At 46.3% G+C, this 21,427-nt stretch overlaps 1 protein-coding gene across 2 annotated transcripts; it reads right to left on the minus strand.

The window, feature by feature from the left end:
- Positions 1–1,229: 1,229 nt before the first annotated feature.
- LMO2 (LIM domain only 2) lies at positions 1,230–13,957 on the minus strand. 2 transcript variants are annotated; one of them, XM_081541656.1, is made up of 4 exons: positions 13,813–13,957; positions 13,329–13,551; positions 8,387–8,602; positions 1,230–2,234 (listed from the first exon to the last, which is right to left on the minus strand). In XM_081541656.1, the coding sequence occupies exons 2-4, from the start codon at positions 13,367–13,369 to the stop codon at positions 2,015–2,017; spliced, it is 477 nt and encodes a 158-aa protein (XP_081397782.1). In that variant the 5' UTR covers positions 13,370–13,551; positions 13,813–13,957; the 3' UTR covers positions 1,230–2,014. The 2 variants fall into 2 exon arrangements, with proteins under 2 accessions (XP_081397782.1, XP_081397781.1); XM_081541655.1 differs by having other exon boundaries at positions 13,675–13,831.
- Positions 13,958–21,427: the final 7,470 nt, after the last annotated feature.

The raw sequence follows: 21,427 nt of genomic DNA on the forward strand, positions 1-21,427 counted from the left end.
TATAGTCAAGTCTACATGTGGAAAGGTTCCTCAGGGATTAACCATTGTGTCAAATATTAGCTATTAACAATTTAGAGCAGATGCTCTACCAAACTGGGAGATGTTGAAGAACATTCTCAAGCTTGAGCATGAGTCAGAAGCATTTTTAGGGCTTGTTAAAACAAAGATTGTTGAATCCCATCCCCAGCGTTTCCAACACACTCTGTCTGGGATGGAGCCCATGAATCTTCACTTTTAATAAGTTCTCAAGTGACGCTGATATTGCTGGTTTAGGGATCACAATCGGAGAACCACTTCCCTCTGTTGATTTAGAACAAACATCCCCTCACTGGCAGTCCCTTCCACCACCTGAGGTGGAACTCAGTATAACTAGATTTGATTTAAATAGGCCACCCTCAGCAGTCAAATTTCCCAACCGCTTTTAGTATTTTACAGACCAAGGGAGCCATCACTTATTTCTCCAGAAGAAAAAAAAAAAAAAAAACTCAAGCAAACCTTAATGTTAAAAGTTTTAAAAGGAATATCACGGCTAATTAACTGTAGTACTAGATGCATGTTTCTGATGTCTTGATAATTAAACACATTAAGACTTCTTGGTACTTGCCAGTATTTTTACGTAACAATTGAAATACACCTCTGTTGGTCTGTCATTGGGACATTCTTGAACTAGAGACCTGAGAGGTGATGACCAGCAGGTGGCGCTCGGAGTCAGGTCATGGCGGCCTGAATGCGGTGAAAGGCAAACACAGACAAGGTGGCTGCTTTAAATCCTCAAAGTAAGGTTCTCTTAACCACTTGTCATAAAACACCCTGAGACACACGTCTTGGAAAATCGAAGTGTCAAGCTCAGCATCTTTGCCACATTTCAAACTAGGTAATTACCTTCTCCCCCAAAGGGAATCTGTTTTATGTATTTGTGTCCTTTCTAGGTTACAGGTTTCCCAAAGGCAAAGATCTTGCCTTCCATTCGCTCCGTACAATGCTGAAGAGAAATGCTTGTTTTACAATAACAATCTAATTATTCTACGTCCCTCTGAGCTACATGATGACCTGTTACATACTAATTGCTAGTAATATAGAAATGTGCCTGCCTCCTATAAACTCCACACATAAACCCAAGTTTTATTTGACCTGAAGGTAAATTGCTTATTTACTTCTCCCTTTTAATATAAAAAGTCATTTTTCTGCCATCCCAAATTGTAAGTCATTGCCAAATACACAACACTGCATTTTAGTCAGTCATTTTTATTTTCCGCAGTTTTTTTTTTAAACTACACACAACAAATACTTTGATATAATCTAAGATAATAAAATAGTTGAACAACTTTTTGTTTTTAGATTTACATTCGTATAGAAACAATCTGTGGAACTCCTCACTTCAAAACTAAGGTGTCTAAAAACAGTGATTCATCAGCATTGCTTTAAATAATTGTTTGGTTAAAAGTTGCAGTTTTCATTCTCAACTAAAATGTTGTCTCCATGCAGTGTCCCTTGGGTCCAAAGCTTAAGGCCTTGGTAAGGTGGCCAAGAAGAAAAGGATGGCCACTCTTTATCTCTGGCCTTCCCTCATGTGGAGGAGAGGGGCTGGAACAGGGTTGTCATAAAAACCCGGAAGAAAATAAATCAATTGCACATCTCTAGTTTTCAAGGGTCAAAGACATAACAAGTCTGGGCAGAACATGTCCCCATCTGTAGATGGAAGTCCCATTATGATGGCACAGCAGCCCCCCAGAACTCTCTCCTTGGCTTATCATGTCAGTTATTACCCATAGGCTGTGGCCACTGTCCCTAAGTTCTCCCTCAAGGCCAGTCATTTTGTGACATTTAAGTTTTGCCCCTTGCATTATGTCACTTGGATGCTATGTCTTGGTACTTGGTGCCCAGTTAGGGTCTACCATCCCCTAAGAAATGCCTCAGCCCACCCTCAAATCCCCAGAATGCCCAAGAGCGTAAGACCCCACGGAGACAGTGACTTTTCAGTGAATCTCCTCCCCGAGATGCTGGGGCCCCTGGCCTATATCATCCCATTGATCTTAGTCCACTCATAGATGTCCTGTTCACACACTATGTCGGAGTTGATGAGGAGGTATCTGTCACCCACACAGAAATGCTTCTGACAGGCGGCACACTTGAAACATTCCAGGTGATACACTTTGTCCTTCACCCGCATCGTCATCTCATAGGCACGAATCCGCTTGTCACAGGATGCACAGAGACCATCTTGGCCGAAAAGCCTGGGGGGAAGAAAGAAAGAGAAGCTAAAAAGGCAGGGGCAGAGATAAGACTGGAAGAAAGAGCCTGAGGATGGTTTCCATGATGTAGGCTGGATTTCCAAGATGTCGTGAAGCAAAGAAGAGTTGGGTCCAGACAGACGGCCCACTAATTCATCCAGCTCACCACAACTGACTATGACTAATTCACAGTCTTTCCTAGAAGGAAGACGGTCCTCTGACATGACACCATGCCTGGGGCATTTGTGTTTGGCATAGCTTGTTCCTCTTCTGAGCTTTCTCCCTGCTTCTAGGATGCCCCAGGACCTGCCTCTGTGAAAAGACTCTCAACTGAAGTGATTTAAGAGTTTAGCTGTGTGTAAACTGATATGGCCACGATGGAGAAGAGTGTGGAGACACCTTAAAAAACTAGGAATAAAACTACCATATGACCCAGCAAGCCCCCCTACTGGGTATATACCCTGAGAAAAGCACAATTCAAAAAGACACATGTACCCCGTTGTTCATGGCAGCACTATTTACAATGGCCAGGAATTGGAAGCAACCTAGATGTCCATTGACAGATGAATGGATAGAGAAGTTGTGCCATACACACACACACACACACACACACACACACACACACACACCCCGGAATATTACTCAGCCATAAAAAGGAATGAATTTGAGTCAGTTGTGGTGAGGTGGACAAAGCTAGAGCCTGTTATACACAGTGAAGTAAATCAGAAAGGGAAAACCAAATATCATATATTAACATGTATATATGGAATCTAGAAAAATAGTACTGATGAACCTGTTTACAGGGAAGGAATGGAGACACAGATGTAGAGAATAGACTTGTAGACACAGCAGAGGAAGGAGAGGGTGGGATGAACTGAGAAAGTAGCATTGACCTACATACACTACCATGGGCAAAAGAGATAGCTAAGGGGAAGCTGCTATATAAGACAGGGAGCCCAGCCTGGTGCTCTGCAACAACCTAGAGGGTAAAGCAGGGGAAAGGATATATATTATATATAGTTTTACATATATAATTATGACTTACTCATGTTGTATGGCAGAAACCAACACAACATTGTAAAGTAATTTTCCTCCAATTAAAAAAAAAGGTTAGGCATGGATTATGTGTCTCCTCCCAAGGGAACTTTTATTTTGGAAGAGGAGCAGGAGTAAACCCCAGGGGCCTTCTTGAGAGGAATGCAATGAAATGGGCACCTTTCTGAGGCTCCCTCCCACACCCTATCACATCAACGGCTCTAATTCCACCCATAGGGAGGATTGGTCATTAACTTCTTCAGAGCCACATAGGCCATTGCACACAATGGCTCTATAGGACCCCAGTTTCTGGGAGACAGAGGGAGTTCAACAGTGAACAGTCCCTCAGCCACCTGGGGGACAAGCAATATCTCTCCATATAGAATGGAAGATCCTAATTCAAGATCCTCGCTGGCCCAATGGCATAAGTCCCTGAAAAACTTCTCTTCTGTCATCAAAATCAAGACCCTCCTAAGTCTCAGTTGACCGGTCATTTATTTTAAGCAATATGCGGTTGTCAAAGCAGGAGATGCACTATGGTGGAGCCTAGTGCTGCCAAGTTGCTTCAGTCCTGTTCAACTCTGTGCGACCCTATGGACTGTAGCCCTCTAGGCTCCTCTGTCCATGAGATTCTCCAGGCAAGAATACTGGAGTGGGTTGCCGTGCCCTCCTCCAGGGGATCTTCCCAACCCACCCATCAAACCCACGTCTCTTACATCTCCTGCAGGTGGGTTCTTTACCACTAGTGCCACCGAGGAGGGCTGAAGCCTAGTGCAGTGGTTCTCAAAGTGTGGTCCTGGGACCAGCTGTATTTGCAGGCTGAAATTTGAGAATCAGCCTGCAGGAGTTGGATAACACAAGTGCTGGAATCAGAAGACTCAGATTCAGGCAGGGACCTGTGATGACTGTGACCTGCTGAGACCTCTGACGACTGTGAGCTTGTGGAATGATAGTCATCACAGCATCAACCTCACCCGGCTGTTGGAGGATGGAACGCAGCAAGTCAAAGCGCTGGGTTTTAACACATCTTGGGGGTATCCCAAAGGGGCCAGTCTTGCTGCCTGATTACATGGCACGTCAGCATGTCTTTTCCATAGGAAACCTTCAGGGCAGTTTTAGGTAAATGCCTGTTCTTCTCGGAAGTTCTTATGAACTTCAGCGTAGCAGAGAATCAACTGGTAGGTTCTGAGAGGATGTAGGGGCGATGAGAGCAGTTGACAAATTTAGAGCAGAATGAATGGAACCAGGAAGACTCCATCTGTGGGTAGAGAGCTCGAGGTTACAGCCAGGCTGGCTAGTGTCCCTCCAAATCCCGCTCTCCATGCAAAGAACTCCGAGTGTTTTCAAGGCCCTACCTGGGAGCAAACTCATTACTGGGGGAAGAACACTTCAGGCCAAGACAGCAGATGGTGGAGCTGTTGGGAACTGCCACCTTGGAGGTCATGGGGTGGAAAGACAGTTCTGATTTTCTGATTGTTCAGTAAGAGGAGTTTGGGCCTGAGTGAGAATAAACAACTCACAAAACAGCATGTGTGGAAAGCAGCTAACTGCCTGGGGTGTGTGGCCCTTACAGAAGAGGAGCATTTATTAAAGGGAAATCAGGGGGTAAATCACAACACACATCAGACAATTAATGACGGGAAGCATGAAGGACAATATCTGGGAGACACCTTCAGATCCCAACATCACCTCCAACCAGCCAGTTTTCCTGGAGCCAGGGACATCCTCTGCCTTGGCTTCCATGTCTTAAGCTATAAGACAAGAGAACTGGAAGGGAAGGAAGGCCTCTACAGCCCCTTCCAGCTCTGGTTTGCTGAGACTTCACTAAGTGAAAATAAGCTAGAACTTGACATCTAACTTGCATGTTCACCTCTGGCACCAAGAATTGGTAAGTTAGGCTGGCTATCCCAGAAACTGACCCTGAGGTCAGGATTTATTAAGGATGTGTCATCAGGGAAAACAGGTACAGTGGCAAGGGAAACCAGACAGAAGATGGAAGGCAGGCCAAGATGCAGTCTTGGGCCAAGTTCCTCAGAGGGGAGCTTTGGCCTGAATGCACGGGGACTCTAGGGTGTACGTTATGTCTCCAAGTGGCCTTGGCTCCAGGCAAGATTACTGGACTTTGGTCTCTGGCAGTGCCAGCCACTGGGCATTGGGTGGGTGGGTGGGAGTACAGGGCAGGCTTCTGGCAATAGCACCCCACTCCAGTACTCCTGCCTGGAAAATCCCATGGATGGAGGAACCTGGTAGGCTGCAGTCCATGGGGTCACGAAGAGTCGGACACGACTGAGCATCTTCACTTTCACTTTTCACTTTCATGCGTTGGAGAAGGAAATGGCAACACACTCCAGTGTTCTTGCCTGGGAACCCCAGGGATGGCGGAGCCTGGTGGGCTGCCGTCTATGGGGTCGCACAGAGTCAGACACGACTGAAGCAACTTAGTAGCAGCTGTCGAAGGTAAAACAATAGCGGGTAGGGGGTGCACTGAGCACAAAATTCGTTAAAAGGTATCTGAGGGGAGCTGGACTGGGTACTGACATTAACAGCTACTGTTAAATTCCCAGGAAAACAACATAAATAGCACAGGGTTTATTTAGGTTCAGTCTTCCCTGGTGGCTCAGATGGTAAAGAATCTGCCTGTAATGCAGGAGATGTGGGTTCGATCCCTGGGTCAGGAAGATCCCCTGGAGAGGGGGATGGCTACCCTCTCCAGTATTCTTGCCTGGAGAATTCCATGGACAGAGCAGACTGGTGGACAGCAGTCTATGGGGTCGCAAAGAGTTGGACACAACTTAGTGACTAAGAGTTTATTTAGGTTCTGCATGGGAATCTCCTGATTATGTGAGGCTAAATATCTGAAAAAGGCTTTAACAGGCCAGGCAGCAACTGGAAACCCTGGGGAGGAGTTCTCCTGGGGTGAGGGTGGGAGGAGGGGGGGGTCGGGGGTAAGGACTGAACGCCATCCCAGGACACATTTCATCACTCCTCCAACTCATCTTTCGCAAAGGCACAGTCAGCTATGTTAAGAATGCAAGCAAACAAGTCCATGGCTGAAGGGCCATGCCTGCAGCAAGAAACGATTTTTCTCCTCTGTCAAGAGGTGTCATGTCTGAAGCTTCCACCTGCCCATTTTAATAACAATAATATAAATATGAAAGGATGGCTGGAAACGCCTGCACTAACAGAGTTAATTAACATGTTGCCTAGGAATGTAGCAGGGAGAATTATTTCATGTCACCAAGACACAAGTTAATTAACATTGGGTTCTCCTAGACTATTTTTTTTTTCTCTCCTTTTTAAAAATGCAAGAGATTAACAAGCCCAGGCAGCACAGGGTTTTCTTCTTGAATGTTATATAAAACGTCAGAGATAGGGAGAAACCTTGGCTCTTTTGACCTTACTCTATCTGTACTTCATTTAATAAGATTCAAATGATTTGACAGGGATGTCGTCAGGGGGCCCAGTGGGAATCATTTACCCGTCTGCTTTTCCGCACTGACTTGGCAAACTAGTAGCGAGCAGAATCAGGTCTCTATTTATCCCAGTTCTATTTTCTTATTCCTTAATAATAATAATAATAATAAATGGTCAAAATTAAAATCATGATCCTTGGAAACTTGACTTCTTTTCTCTGAACCACCAAATTTGCAAGGACTTTAATCAGGAAATTTAGGGGGGAGAAAAAGCTTATTCTATCAGTCTCTGGGTAAACAGATAAGCTTGCTTCATGGAATTGCCTGCAATTTTTTTTTTAATGTAAAATGCTCTGAGGGCAGGTTTGGGAGAAAGAGCTGGCCTGGCAGCCAAGGGCACTGGAGTCTAAACAAGCTTCCCTGGGTTGGGTGGTCCTAAAGTATTAAGGCTGCATGCTCCACAGACCCTGTACCCCACGAAGATGGCAAAAAAACTGACAGCTACACATTCGAGCAGATTTGACAGCAGAGGGCATAGGGTTACCTCTGCCGTAGCTAATATGAAACTGGAAATTTCATATGAAACTAGAACATTCCAGGCAAAGGCACCTGTTTGAGAGTCGGAAAATTCACATAGCCAAACGTATGACCCAGAGTATCTGAGATATCTTCAGTGCCTGTCTCAGTGGGTGTTCCAGAGTTCCTCTTTTGCCTTTCCATTCTTCCATCACTTTGTTCATTAGGTTGGGAAAGATTCTAATGATAAATGTCATGAGGGTTACTGAAGACAGCAGCTAACATCTATTTGATACCCATGCACCACGCCAGGCACCTTACATGTACCACCCCATCTAATTCCCACCCCTTCCTGGAAGTAGGTATCGCTATTCTATAACCCCATTTTACAGATGAGGAAATTGAGGCTTAGGAAGGTTATGTAACTTGTCCAAGGTCACAGAGCTAGAAAGCAGTGGTGCCGGGGCTCAAATCTACAGCTGACTTGAGGGCCTTCCTGCTGTGACCAAAAATGCTTGGAGTGCTAGGGCGAGAATGTACTTTCAATTTTTTAAATTTATTTTTAATTGAAGAATAATTACAATATTGTGCGGGGTTCTGCCATACATCAACATGGATCAGCCATAGGCATACATAGGTCCCCTTTCTCTTGAGCCTCCCTCCAACCTCCCACCCTATCCCACCCCTCTACGTTGTCTCAGAGCCCCAGATTGAGTTCCCTGAGTCATACAACTGGCTATCTATTTTACATACGTTAGTGTATATGTTTCCATGCTAATCTTTTTAAATTTCTCGTCACATTATATCGAGATCTTACAAAAGAATACTTAGAAACCTATGCTTATATTTTTGAAGCATCAAATGAGCTGCTAGTAATCCACCCTCAAACTTACAAGCTTCAAAACTCCCAGTTCCCTTGGCATACCCTGAGCCTTCCTCCCCCACCCTCTCCCCTTGTCTGACCCCCAGAGGGAACCACTATTCTGAATTTTGTGCTCATCACTCTCTTGCCTTTAAAATATGAGAATTGGACCACACAGGCCTATGTCCCTGAGAACATGCTTCTCCAACAGGAAGAAAGGCCAACTGCTCCCCTGCACAGGGCAGCTGAGACCAACGTGATCTTGCTGGCCCAGGAGGCAGGTGCCAGGGAGACAGAGCCAGGGCCCCAGGAGGGCGGCGAGGACGCACCTGAGATAGTCTCGGCGGCAGAGCTTCCGGCCCAGCTTGTAGTAGAGGCGCCGGCCCACCTCGCCCAGCCGGCACCCGCAGAGGTCACAGCTGAGGCAGTCCTCGTGCCAGTACTGGTCGATGGCCTTCAGGAAGTAGCGGTCTCCGATGTTCTGCTGGCAGCCTCCGCATGTCAGCAGGGACGGGGGCATCTGCAGCACCTCGTCCACCGGCTCCCTGGAAGGAAGGCCACGCATTAGGGATGGCCTCACCTCGGGGAGACCAGCCAGGGGCTCAGGAGTCACGGTGCGCCCCACAGAGAACCTCACTCAATTGTCTGGTGACACCGGAAAAAGGAGGGGAGAGCACAGACCTAGGGCAGACGACGGCAGAGAGGCCCCGCCAGCCTTGGCTTAGCACAGCAAAGAGCTAGCCCCTACGTTCTAGATCCTGGGAGAAGCAAGGGCAGGGCACCAAGAGGCACCCAGGCAAAGGGTACTACGCCCCCTGCCCCAACCTACAGCCCAGCCCTCTCCCATACCTGTGGTCTCTCTTCTTCTTGATCCCCCCTCCCCTCCTATTCCACCTCCACACCTCATCTCTTTCCTCCCCCGATATCCTGGAGCCAAGGGCACTGCCCAACCCCAGAGGAGGCACCAGGACTCTAAGAGTTGCTTATGGGCAAAACAGTGACTACCTAGTGGGCTAAACATCTTCAAATCCCCTTTTGAATCTCTGCACCACCTGGACTCCATCCTTTTCCAACTGCACGAATGTAGAGATGAGGAGGAAAGGGCCCCCAAATTATTTTAGGTTGCTTTCTCTTTCCCAGATAAAAATACCATCAAGATACAATAGAAATTCTCATGATTATTATTTTTAACAGAAACTCCACATCCTATCCTTCTTATGGAATGAGTCCTTGAGGAAAAATCTCAGGTGTTAATTAAAGCCACTTTAATATATTTATAAAGGAGATCAAACAGATGTTTTTGCACATGAACACTTTTACAGCAGCAAAACTGATTCGCATGAAGTTGATTTAGGAAAGAAAATGGGGAGGGGGCAATAGTTCTTTTCAGGAGAGAGTGTGGAAGGCAATTAAACACTGAAATCTCCTCCAGGCAATTGTTAAGAGTGAGCCTGCGACATGTGTTCTTTCATTACAAAATCATATAGTGTCTCCAGTTCACTTAACTGGAATCTGAATCCTTTTGTTTTACTTTTTTTTTTTATAAATTTATTTATTTTAGTTGGGGACTAATTACTTTACAATATTGTAATAGTTTTGGCCATACATTGACATGAATTAGCCATGGGTTTACATGTGTTCCCCTTCCTGGACCCCCCACCCACCTCCCTCCCCATCCCATCCCTCTGGGTCATCCCATTGCCCCGGCCCTGAGCCCTTGTCTCATGCATCGAACATGGAATGGTGTTCTGTTTCACATATGATAATATACATGTTTCAATGCTATTCTCCCAGAACGTCCCACCCTCACCTTCTCCCTCAGAGTCCATAAAATTGTTCTATGCATCTGTGTCTCTTATTCTGTCTCGCATATAGGGTTATCGTAAAGAAATAACTTTACTTGCCAGAAGAAGATTAAAAAAAAAAAAATTGAGTGAGAGAAATGATTCCTGCACTAGATGGGACATAGGAAAAACCGAATACCTGTTGATCTGTAGCAATTAACAAATGCTCTCTTGAACTTCACTCAAACACAAATCTGTTTTTCAAAAATCTATTATGTTTGGAAAAATGGACCTGCTTCCAACTGTGAAATTCCCAAAGGGAATTTCCCCCTTGGTACCTTGAGGATATAAATCTGTGTCTCCTATTTCCAGCTGATGCTGGCTTACTTGGTGACCTTGCATCCTGACTGCCCTGTGCCCACAGCATTTAAGGCCCTTTATACTTAAGGAAGGATGAGGCTCAGGGAATCAGTGTTGCTAACACACTCGGACACCTTCAGAGAACTCTGTCTGTAAAGTGCACACTTCCCTGTGAATATTCAGGAATATTGAAACCAAGCCCACACTTTGCAGACAGGCTATGAGGGTCCTTTGTGAGATGATCTCCTTTTAGACCAGGGAAGTGTAAACCCGAACTAATTATCTCCTAAAAACTCAAGACTTTAAATAGGGTTTTAAACATCCACTGAAGTCTGACTTGTCTTTGTTTCCACAGTTTATGTATAAGAACTTCCACCCTCCCTCCTGAAAAATAAAACACCCAGCATTTTCCTGTGCATCGCCTCAGAATTGCTTCTCTTCCCTTTTCACAGCCCGTGGCCTTACTTTAGGCTTTCAGAAACATTCATGGAACCTCAACACCACTGGATGCCCTGACGCAGATCCTGCCAACCAACTGTGAAAGAAGAGAATTTGCACTTAGCTGGTGCAAAACTGCCTGGAATTAAAATGAACTGCTCCTGTTACGGCACCCCACTCCAGTACTCTTGTCTGGAAAATCCCATGGACGGAGAAGCCTGGTGTAGGCTACAGTCCATGGGGTCGCTAAGAGTCGGACACGACTGAGCGACTTCACTTTCACTTTTCCCTTTCATGCACTGGAGAAGGACATGGCAACCCACTCCAGTATTCTTGCCTGGAGAATCCCAGGGACGGCGGAGCCTGGTGGGCTGCCGTCTATGGGGTCGCACAGAGTCGGACACGACTGAAGCGACTTAGTAGCAGCAGCAGCTCCTGTTATTCACAGGGAGGCAGTAGGGGCCACCGATGGCACAGCAGAGGGAATCTGTGTGTGTGTGTGAATTCTGGCTGTCTTTCTGTCTAAATGTTTCATTTGCGTAGGCCTAGGCAAGTTGCTGGGTGTAATTTGGAGATGCTCATCAGACTGACCTCAGTCACACTGACCCAAGTATTATACACTGAAGCATCTGGTAGGGTAGTGGTCCACAGGAGAAATGTTAAGTCAAAAAGCTACTGTCTGTGATGGCCTAAGATGAGATAGGAAAGGACTGGATAAGATATTGGCTCTATCTTTCTATAATTAAAGATAATATCACATTATCTTTGGTGGATGTTCCAAGTCAATAACTGTGGGATTCTAATTAATATTTTACATTCTCCCAGAGCCTATCTGAATATTACACCTCAGTACACTTTGGCCTGGATTTCTGGGATAATTTCTCAAGTTTTCAAGAAAGATGTGGGGAAAAAATGTGCTGCAATGATTTCTCAGCCAGCTGGTCCATCTCCAATTAGAGCCTGTCTTCACTGGGCAAATAGTGAAGCAAAGGATAGCGAAGAGCACCCTACTGAGCATCCTTCCATAGATGCCTGCTGTGTTATGAGAGGAAGATGTTTCAATTTTCCAGTCTCTTTGTGAAAAAGCACAAACTTTGAAAAGAGCAAACTTCCGTCAGGGAGCTGAAACCTCCAGATTTATCTTCTAATAAAAAGATTAGTGACTAAGTTCTGTTGATGGAAAAGGCATTAAGGTACCTTTCAAAGATAATTCATCCAATTCACTCTCTTATTGTATTACTATCATCCTGCCCAGGCTCTGAAAACTTAGGGCTAAGTTGTAATTCTAGGTTTGTTTAAAAAAAGTGAGCAAAGCACCCTTCCCAGAGTTTTCCTAAATAAATACTTTAAAAAAAAAATTATGTTATTTTTTTTCCCTGAGAATTTAAGGAAGCTGAGTTTTTATTAGAACAAACCTGACTCCTTGTAGATCTGGCTTCTGAACCTTCAAGATTGAATAGTGATGTTTATATTCTCACTGGATCATGGTTACTTCCTGTGTTTTATGAGAACACGCTGAGGTTTTATGCTGGTAACTGAGGGTAAAACCCAGGTATATAAACACCATAGGAGGCTGAAATTGGGAGGAGGAGGTATTTCAATAAGGAAAGCACAATTCTTTCAAAGCAGGAAAACAAAACAAAACAAAACAAATGCCTCTTAAAAGCACAAATGGACAAGTCATTAACCAGCTCCTTTGGTCTGTGTAACAAATCCCTTCAAAGGATTTAGATGGGGACTTCAAAGGAATAAAAATTCTCAAAACCAGACAACTAATGAATCTTAAAAGGGCATTTGCGCTGACGGGAAAATGATATCTTAAACATCCCTTTCTCCCCCTGTTAACACTGAGCAATGGGCTGAAGGTAACGATTGGGAAGAGGGGGATACTTCAAACCAGTCAGGGGCTCAGAAAACAAATGCGGTTCATTTAGAGTTCTGGTTCCCAGACCCTAAACCCTTTGAGGTTGTGACAAAAGCCGTAAGACTCCGCTCTCCGGAAAAATTCACCTATATCCAAAATGGTGCACTAACTTTCGAGGTTCAAAGGTACCCATCGGTGGCTCCGAGGGGAGAGGCGTGTCCGCATATCCAGCCTAACTCCCGTGTTGTTCGGCTGCTCTAAAGTCTCTGGAGGCCTGAGTGAGTTCCGAGGTGAACTCGCACCTCCTCACCCGCGGGTCCCCGGCACCGTGGGCAACCGCTCCACCTGCGGACCTGGAAGTGGACCGTCGGGGACCCGGGGCGGAGGGAGCTCCACTTGTAGTGTTCCCCTTTCCAAGACCAAACGGACAAAGAGAAGGGGGACCAAGAAGGAACGAGAGGCGAGACGGGAACAGAATCGAGTCCTGAAGGCTCTCGGGACTGCACCGGCGCGCCTCTGACCTCCCCGTGGGCCTGCTCCGGTGCAAACTTTCTGGCCCGAAGTGGCTTTAGGGAGCGTCCCAGGGAGCCGCGAGGGCCCCGCCGAGGCGCCGGGCCGACCCCTCTTCCTGCCGCCCGCCACCCAGCCCCTCTCCCAGTGTCCCCGGAGTCACCCAAGAGGATGCGGGAGCCCCGCGCACAGCAGGGGGAACCAAGGGCATGCCGCGGACGCGCACCTGGAGCCTTCTGGCCGGCCGCTCGCGCCAACCCCGCCGCCCCGGGGCGCGAGGCCGTGGACCCTCGGTGGCAGGAGCGCCGCACTTACTCAGATGGGTCCAGGCTCTTCCTCTCGATGGCCGAGGACATTGGGGAGGGAGGTGGCGTGCCAGGCGGCGGGGGCGCTCCCTTTGTGGCGCGAGGCTGGCCGGCTGCCGGGGCTCGGACCCCCTCGGGTGCTCGGGCGCCGCCGCCGCTCCTGCGCCTCTTCTTGCTCCGGCGCTCTGGCGGCGAGCTCGCCCCTCCGCGCTCAAGGACAGTCACCGCGCTCCCTTCAAACGCCAAAGAGAGAGAGCGAATCACCAGGCTGCCGGCGCGCCGCGGCCGAGGCGGGGACCGGGGCGCGCAGCCTGGCCCCGGGCGGCTGCAGCTGCTGCTGCTGCTCAGGACTTAACCTTCCATCCCGGTCCCGCCGCCACCACCGCCGCCGCCGCCGCCGCCGCCGGGTCTGGCTCGGCTCGCGCGCTGTAGCCGGCTCCGCGCCGCCCGCGGGGATGGTGCGCGCCCGCCCGGCCGCCCCGCGCCCCTCGCACCTTCAGCCCGGGTCGCGGCGCGCAGCTCGCCGCCGAGGGCAGGGAGGGGGCGGCGGCCTGGGGGCGGGGAGGGGACCGCGCCTCTCTCCCCCGGCTCCCTCCTCTCTCGGGAAGGTCTATTTTCGCTCAGCTTCCCTCTGTCTCTGGTTTCATTTCCTTTTTCCTGATCACGATTCAAATACAATAGAAGGAAATCACATTTAAAGAGACAGCTGCCCGGTCCCCCCCCTTCTTTTTTCTTCCCTTTTTTTTTAAAAACGGGGCTCCTGGGGATTAGCGATACAAACAGCGGCAGCCGCAGCAAGACTGAGTTGGCTTCTTAAAGGGGCCAGCGTCGGGGACAGGGAGACTCGCTCAGAGAACACCTCTCCTTGGAGAGGCGACTGGGGTGTCTGTAAAGCATTCTTTAGGGCTTCCCCTCTTCGGCGTTCCCCTTTTGGTTAACTAAGATTGAAAGTGACCAGCGGGCCGCTCAAGGAAGAAAGAAAAAACGAGAATGTGAAATAAAAACATACAGAGATGTACGCGTTCCAAGTGGCTTTCGCGCGCGTCCAGGGTTGGAGGTCCCAGATCCGCGGACAGGGAACGCGGAGATGCCCCCCAGGCAGCGCGGCTCTGCTGGTTGAGGACTTGTGACTGCGTCCGCGCTCCAAAAAGACGACGGGAGCTGAGCGAACAGGGACTGCTCGGGCTGGGTACGCCTGAGCAGTACCAGGGGCAGCTAATCCCGAGGGAGGGTGGTTGGGAGGGACCAAGCTGGTTTGAGTCTCCTCTCCATCTGCTGGCGGCAGAATTCCCTCCCTCAGTATCTTTAAAAATCGGACCCCTGCGGTTGAACTGGCCCCTGTAAAGGGCCAATAGCACTCTGCACAGAGAAAAGTGCCTCTCCAATGATGGAGAGCAATGCTTGGAGACTATTTTGCCCTGGGTCAGGAAAAGAGAGAGAAAGCAGACTTGTTTAGTTCAGGTTTCCCCTCCAACTTCAAGGGCAAATTCCAAGAAGAGAGGGGAATGAAGAAGGGGAGAGGAGGAAGCTAATAGTCTTCTCTTCAATAGAGCAAAACTTTAGGTCCCTTGGGCCTCATCAGCGCTCCCTGAAAATAATTGCATTCAGAAATTCTTACTAAAGGCCTACTTGTGCACGCCACAAGTCTTGTAAAGAAGCAGCTACCAGTATTCTCAGGATCCATGGTTTTATAGGAGCAGTCTAGATCATGGTCATGGACACTGTATTCCCATTTTAAAGATGACACTGAAGGGTCTGGATGAGTTCACCCTGGAAGGTGGTGGTTGAGGTCAGAAGTACATCCCTGTAGGCTTCGTTTTCCTTGTTTAAAGCTGATTCTAACTTCTCACATGCATACCTAGAATTTACCATTGTCTGCATGCCCTTGTCCTTTTCTTATGTCCATGTCCAAAGGTTGGGTCCCTATGGATATAATAAAAATCTCTCCCTATTTCCTCCACCCTCTCCTGTGTGTGTGTTGGGGGAGGGGGGTCAAAGGAAGTCTTAAGAGCAGCTTTGGGTCCAACTCAAGCCTTTCAATCTAAAAAAGAACTTCTGCTCAGGCGCTTGTTTTTAATTAAAAAAGGAAAATGTCTAGCATTTTTAAATCAGTCTAAATTATGTGATAAACATACAACCCACCACTCTACAATCAAAAATGAAAATAAACAAATAGGCTTTGATGAGCAATTCACCTGCTTACAACCAATCAGTGTGGTGGTGAAACGCTAAGACTTGGGCATTGGACTGCCTACGTTTGATTTAGATTCTTACTTATCAGCTAGTGGAGCCTATCTAGGAAAGTCACTTAATCTGAAGAGACAGTATTGGGTAGTGGCTGTGGAGTCAGCCTGCCTTCATAACAACCCACACTTTCCTACTTGTGAACCTAGTGGAAGAGCAGGAATTTATAAACTCCCAGGAACCTTATCTGTCAATGGGGATACCAGAGCCTATTGCATCAACCGTTGTGAGGATTAAATGAGTAAACACATGCAGTGTGGCCGTTGTGAGGATTAAATGAGTAAACGCATGCAGTGTGGCCGGTAGACCTGTAATGAACTGGGGGTAATAATGGATATGAGATTACATGCATGCAAAGCATTTGGTGTGTATTAAGCACTCATAAATGGTAACTTCTGTGTTGTAGGAAAACATCACTGGGAGAATTTAGAGAGTTTGAAATTAAATTCAAAGGTGAAATGGAGGTTAAAAATAAGAACTTCCTAATTTCCCACCTAGATTTGAAAACCTGTCCCATTTTTAAAAAGCAAACAGAACAGTGTCCTTTCACTTCACCTCCTTGTGCTCGTATACAAAACATATTTGCATTTTCCAGTTTAATGTTCACTATCTTGGTGACTACGTGATGTGTTTTCATCTGCTTGCTTTTATTAAATCTGATAAGTTGCTTCCTTCCTTGCTATATAGTTTTGCATGGAGCCCAAGTTAGTTGTTAAATTAAATATATCCTTGGGTTCCAGGAGGTAAGCTCCAAACGGCCAACTTTGGGACATGAAGTTTCCTTTTAATAATATGCTTCTGTTTTGATCCGAATGTGTAAAGAAAGAGTTATTACTGATGACTTTGGGTCAGTTTCTTATCTTTCACCACTCTTTGGGGAGAACTTCCTTAGAGAAAGTGAATATTTGAAATGGTATCTTAAGATTTCAATTTCACACACAGTGGTTGTAAGAAATAACTGCCTGCCAGTGGGATTTCATTTCTATTCAACGGGCAATTAAATTGCTCAAATTTAAGTTTAACATTTAGAATCGAGTCTCAAAATGTGTTTTCATTGTGAATAATTTTAGAGCAATCATGACCTTATTGTATCCTTCCATAGCAACCTTATGCCTTATGTAGAAGAGTGACTCAGTAACTAGGAGGCAATTTGAACATGTACAATGGTTCTTGAGAGTTGAGGAAATCCGGACTTGATCCCCGCCCCCCAGTGGGTTTGCAATTTAATTCCTTTTAGCCACCCCCGACTCCTTGCAAATCTTACATACTTTAAAATTTAGAAAATTTCCAATTTTTCCTTCCTGAATGTGAATGTCACAGGAAAACTGAATCAGTTGGCATGATGATTCTGACTTTAGGTGGATTACTTTCTTCCTGTTGGCATTTTCTATTCTTTTTGCTTATTACATCTACAATTGTTTTCTCAGGAAGAGCAGTTTCAAGTGACTAAGGCTACATTTCTTTGCTAAAATGGACTTCTAGTAGAAAGGAAAATGCAAATGTCATTGGGAAAATGCCAAGAATGACAATTTACTTCTTCTATTTTTTTTTTTACAACCTTTAGAAGCCAAGCTGCATCATATTACCTGTTAGTTGTGACATTCACGTATAGGAACAAAAATAAAGATTTGTCTTATTTTGGCTTCAGCTCCCATGGAAACTTCTTTAAACAACTCAGTTGTCACAGGAATCTGGTTTCCAAACTCATCTCAACATTTCAGGGCATGCTGATGGACATATTTTCAGAATGTTAGATCTATCAGTAACATTAGTGAAAAATAAACCAGTTTCCCTATATAGGAGAAAAAAGCCCCCAAATCTTTTTCAAAAATCTTTACCAACTAAATTTAGGAGATGAGCATAGGTGTCAGAAGGCATAACTCAGCTGTTTACTAGCTTGGTGACTTGGGGGAAGTTATTTCACCTCTCTGAACCTCAGATTCTTGATCTCTTAAATGGAGGCAACAGTAAGTAAACTCAGCAGGGTTGGGACTAGAGTAAGGGCACAGGAATACCTGCTCACTTCACAGGAGTTTTAAGAGGATTCAAAAGGGTAATGTGTATAAAAATGCTTTGCACAGTGATGTAAACACTCAGAAATGATACCTGTTGTTATTACCCCATCTTTCAGAAGTCATCACTACTATATCAGGAAGCAGCAATCTCCTAGCCAGTCAGGACATCCACCAAAGAATGCTGAGACTGGGGTGCTATTAAAAAAGCTGAAGTGCACCCGAGACATAAGCTGGTTTCAGGCTTGGGAAGCCCCCACTTTCCAATCAGAAATTCAGGAATGTGACCATTTAGGTCCTAGGTAGGCTGTTGACAGCTTCATCGCTTCCCTACCACATGGCCTGCTTCAGCCACATCCCTGATTGCATGTTTCTGATTTTCCCCTTTCCAGCAACTTCTAAATCACCTGTTTGGACTGAGATGGGAGACAAAGTCAAAGTGATGAAGTAACTGCCCCCAAATGTCACAACTCCACAGCGAGGTCTTAAGCAGAGTTAAACTCATGGCATGTCTGAAATGTGATTTCCCAGCTTGCTCCTTGGAGCAGTAGGGGTTCTGAAGTATTTCCCTAGTAGGTTCCACCTGTTCCTGCTCCAACCACAGCACCTCTGCACCTATTAACATGTTGCTCAGCCTCTCTGGACTTCAGCTTCTGCATCTGTAAAGTGGGCATATTCAGGGTACCTATCTCACGAAACTGCTATAACAATTCTGTAAAATGAAACATATTATATAAGGTACTTGGAAAGGAGACAGGCACAGAGAAAGCTTCTGCAGAAGATTTGGCTTATACAGAGAGATTCCAGCTTTAAAATATTTGAACACTCATTCAGAGCCCCATTGATGGACAAGGCAAATGAGACCTAGAGTCAACAGTTCCTTCTTCTGTCTCTGTCCCCGTCAAATCCTCCCCCACCTTCTCTCTTGGGTACCAGACTTTGAAATTATTTGGTGCTCTGAATTCAAGGGGGAGTCAGAGCTGGGTGAGCTGACTCACAGAGCTGTCCTGATGCCCTTTGTTCATGAGATTCATATCCTCCCTTTAGTTTCTCAGAGGCAGCCCTACCTGAATGACACACCACAGTGCCTGGGACACTCACACAGCACACTTGAAATCCCAGCTCCTTTCTGTGGCCTCGAAAGGCTTATCCTAAAGCCCCTACTACTTTTTCCCATTACAACCCCTTTGCTATGCTAGATCCACACTGATGTTTTCCCTAAACTTTAAAACAAACCAGTTCAGTTCAGTTCAGTCGCTCAGTCGTGTCCGACTCTTTGCGACCCCATGAATCGCAGCACGCCAGGCCTCCCTGTCCATCACCAACTCCTGGAGTTTACCCAAACCCATGTCCATCAAGTCGGTGATGCCATCCAGCCATCTCATCCTCTCTCATCCCCTTCTCTTCCTGCCCCCAGTCCTTCCCAGCATTAGGGTCTTTTCCAATGAGTCAACTCTTTGCATGAAGTGGCCAAAGTATTGGAGTTTCAGCTTCAACATCAGTCATTCCAATGAACACCCAGGACTGATCTCCTTTAGGATGGACTGGTTGGATCTCCTTGCAGTCCAAGGGACTCTCAAGAGTCTTCTCCAACACCACAGTTCAAAAGCATCAATTCTTGGGCACTCAGCTTTCTTCACTGTCCAACTCTCACATCCATACATGACTACTGGAAACTCCTATTGGAGGGCTTTTGCACCTGCTCTTTCCTCTGCCTGAGATGCTCTTCCTCTAGAGCATCCTATGGCTCCCATTTACTTCATTTTGGTTCAAATGTTTATCCTCATAAGAGTCTTTTAAAATCCCATTTCTTATCGTTCTCCATTCCCTTATCCTGCTTTTTTCTCCCTAGTATCATCATTACTTCCAGTTTACTACATATGTGTTTGTAGTTTTTTATGGGTTTGGTTTTGACCTTTCTTCCCAGCTAGAATATAAACTCCATAAGAATGTGACTTGTTTCCAATTGTGTCTTTAGGACTTAAAATGTGCCTAGCACACAGTAGGCTTTCAATAACTGTTCATTGAATGAATGAGGAATGAATAAATCACAGCCTTGCTCCCTTTGGCCAAAGCATGCCTGCACTATGCTCTCCAGGTAAAAGTTGAGAGGGAACTTGAAGATCACTTGTTTTCCTAGAGCATTGCTATTGGGAGAAAATAAGGGCCCATATACCATTCAGATTCAGATCCAAGAGTTTGGTTTGGGAACCAAATCAAGCTCTTGGCTCCTAGGAACACACAGATACAGGTGGTGTCAGAAACAAAGACCTGCTTTGAAGCTTGATTCTCTACTGCGGGTCCCCCATGCCCACAAGGAGATGTGGTTACAGTGGACCAATGTGTAGAATACAGTCAATTCTATGGGTAAAGGCACAGGCTTTAGATATAGATAGGCTTACGTTTTAGTCCTGGCTCTTTCAGCTATGTGGTTTTAGGCAAATCATTTGATAGCTCTGAGCCTCAGTTCTGTCACGTATAGAATGAGGATAATTATATCTTCATCACAGGGTTGGAAGAATAAAATGAGATCATGCATGTCAAATGCTTAGCACAGTGCTCAATGGATGGCGGCTATTATTAGAATTAATGAAGCTAAGAGAACCTCAGAGGAGGATAGTCAACCAGGGCAGGCCTTTCTTGACACACAGGTGGATAACTGGATTTACGTCACAATATAGGGCTCAGTCCAAGCAGGGTGGGATCAGCCTCCTTGCCTGGGGGACTCTTGCCTTATCTCACCAGCTTGGACAACCCCCAACCCCCATGGGGCTGGTGGGTTAGACTCACAGACAGCTGGCCCAGCTTCATACTCAGGTAGACAACAAAAGGAGATGACGTCAGGAGCCTGTCCTAGTCACTGGTTCTTCAGAGTTGGGGTCTCTGGTCTGAGACATCTCACTCCAGATAGACCTTCCACTGGAGGAAGGGCTGGGCAGCTTCCGGGGAAGCGGTGTTTTCTGGCATTCGTATCTAGCTGAGGGCCCTGAGGCTGGCGGGGCAAGGGCATCTGACCTTCCTGATGACACTTGACTTCCTAAGCTCCCGACCTCAGCGGAAAGGAGTCTTGTATGTGATGCTCCCGAAAATACCTATAGCTGAGGGAGATATCTTTCAGCCAAAACCGGGGAAAGAGCTGCTTGCTTCTTAGTGCCAATTTTCTCTGCTTCCCTTCAGCTACCCCTCATGTATCTGGCTGCCTGACTAACCCATCTGGACTACTCCTTTCTTCACTGTCACCACCCTGCTCAAAAATTTGCAATGACTCTCTTATTGCTGTGATCATTGGCAAGTAGCTGAACCTTTTGGGATCTTGATGCTCTCATTTTATAGAAGAAAGAGGTGGACTGGAAGGTTAGAGATGCAGTTCTATGTGAGATTCTGCCCTTCTATAAGATCAAGACAAACTCTCGACGATTCCATGAAAGATGCTTGTGACCCTGCCCATCTCATCGAATCAACTTCATATCCCAAACCCCTAGAGCCTGACCCTTCCCACCAACCAGGCTGCTCCTCTCTGACCTCAGACATTCGTCTCATGCCCATTTCTGTGCACTGTTTTATTCTGTTCTTTCCATCAGGAATGTCTGCTTTGTCTGTGCTCCAAAACTTTGGTGCTAGAATTGTAGAGGGGTTAAGAATAGAGATTAATAAACCTGGTTTCTAGTCTCCACTTTACAACTTACTATCTGGGTAATTAATCTTAGGCAAATCTCTGTGCTTCAGTGCCTGCAGTGATAAAACAGAGGCGATGATAAATATAGGGTGAAGAGGCATGGCTGAGATAATGTATGCAGCAGGCAGAGCACAGAGCCCAGCACACAGTGAGTGCTCGGTAATAGCAATCATCCTG

The sequence above is a fragment of the Giraffa tippelskirchi genome, chromosome 11, assembly GCF_054371585.1.
Source record: "Giraffa tippelskirchi isolate mGirTip1 chromosome 11, T2T-mGirTip1v1.2.pri, whole genome shotgun sequence".
In the NCBI taxonomy this organism is placed as follows: domain Eukaryota; kingdom Metazoa; phylum Chordata; class Mammalia; order Artiodactyla; family Giraffidae; genus Giraffa; species Giraffa tippelskirchi.